The following is a 1,159-nucleotide window of genomic DNA, read 5'->3' on the forward strand; positions in this document are numbered from 1 at the left end:
TGCTTCCACAACTGCTGCCTGGGGCAGGGGGATCACAGCTCCACTGCAGAACTGAGTGTTTGTAAGGGTACTTTGCAAGAGGAAAGCCAAGGCAAGGATTTTCCATTTCCTGTTTTGAGTGAAGGGAAGAGGATTAGGGGCAGAAATCTAATAGGGGCTCTCAACTTTGAACACAGCTCTGAGACTACCCCGGTTTGGGAGCTCCCCATGCATTGGTTATTTTGTGGACAGTCACTCAGATAGATTTTTTCTGCAGGCATTAGTAGTTCATATGTCCTGCAAACAGGCAGATTTGTCTTAGACGATTTCAAGTGCAGAGATGCTTGGGCTGTGGTCTCTAAGAGCAGCTGCAATAAAGAGGAAAATATCCATGAGTATGGGATATGATTAGGAAATGAGAAGAAAGTAAGACTTTCCTAATATTCTACTCTTTAAGGTATGGTTCATATAAATGAATATAAATTAAATTTCTGGAGTTATATGATCATTTTCCAAAGAGAAAGGAAAGTTATAGTATAGCAGAAGGAGTGTCTCTGAGAATCGTCTGGACACATCATTATCTTCTGCACTCTGAACAGGACTCCAAGCCCAACAACAGCAGATGCCCAACAGCAGCTCCATCAGCGAGTTCCTCCTTCTGCCTTCGGGAGACATAATAGAGCTGCAGCTCCTGCATTTCTGGCTCTTGTTGGGCATCTACTTGGCTACCCTCCTGGGCAATGGCCTCATCAGCACAGCCGTAGCCTGTGACCAGCGCCTGCACACCCCCATGTACTTCTTCCTCCTCAACCTGGCCCTCCTCGACCTGAGCTACATCTCCACCACTCTCCCCAAAGCCATGGCCAACGCCCTCTGGGACACCAGAGCCATCTCCTATGCAGGATGTGCTGCACAGATCTTTTTCTTTGTCTTCTTTGTCTCAGCAGAGTGTTCCCTTCTCACTGTCATGTCCTATGACCGCTACGTTGCCATCTGCAAGCCCCTACACTACAGGATCTTAATGGACAGCAGAGCTTGTGCCACCATGGCAGCAGCTGCCTGGGGAACTGGGGTTCTCAATTCCCTGCTGCACACTGCCAGCACGTTTTCACTGCCTCTCTGCCAAGGCAATGTTGTGAACCAGTTTTTCTGTGAAATCCCCCAGATCCTCAAACTCTCC

At 48.1% G+C, this 1,159-nt stretch overlaps 1 protein-coding gene across 1 annotated transcript in view; it reads left to right on the plus strand.

Moving 5' to 3' along the window:
• The first annotated feature begins 601 nt into the window (after positions 1-601).
• The window catches only part of LOC107307707 (olfactory receptor 14C36-like), a 20,223-nt gene continuing 19,665 nt past the window's right edge, over positions 602-1,159 (plus strand). Inside the window, exon 1 of the mRNA XM_032441933.1 lies at positions 602-1,159. This exon is cut by the window's right edge and continues 1 nt beyond it. Coding sequence (XP_032297824.1) covers positions 602-1,159 — 558 coding nt within the window.

The sequence above is a fragment of the Coturnix japonica genome, unplaced genomic scaffold, assembly GCF_001577835.2.
Source record: "Coturnix japonica isolate 7356 unplaced genomic scaffold, Coturnix japonica 2.1 chrUnrandom795, whole genome shotgun sequence".
Taxonomy (NCBI): domain Eukaryota; kingdom Metazoa; phylum Chordata; class Aves; order Galliformes; family Phasianidae; genus Coturnix; species Coturnix japonica.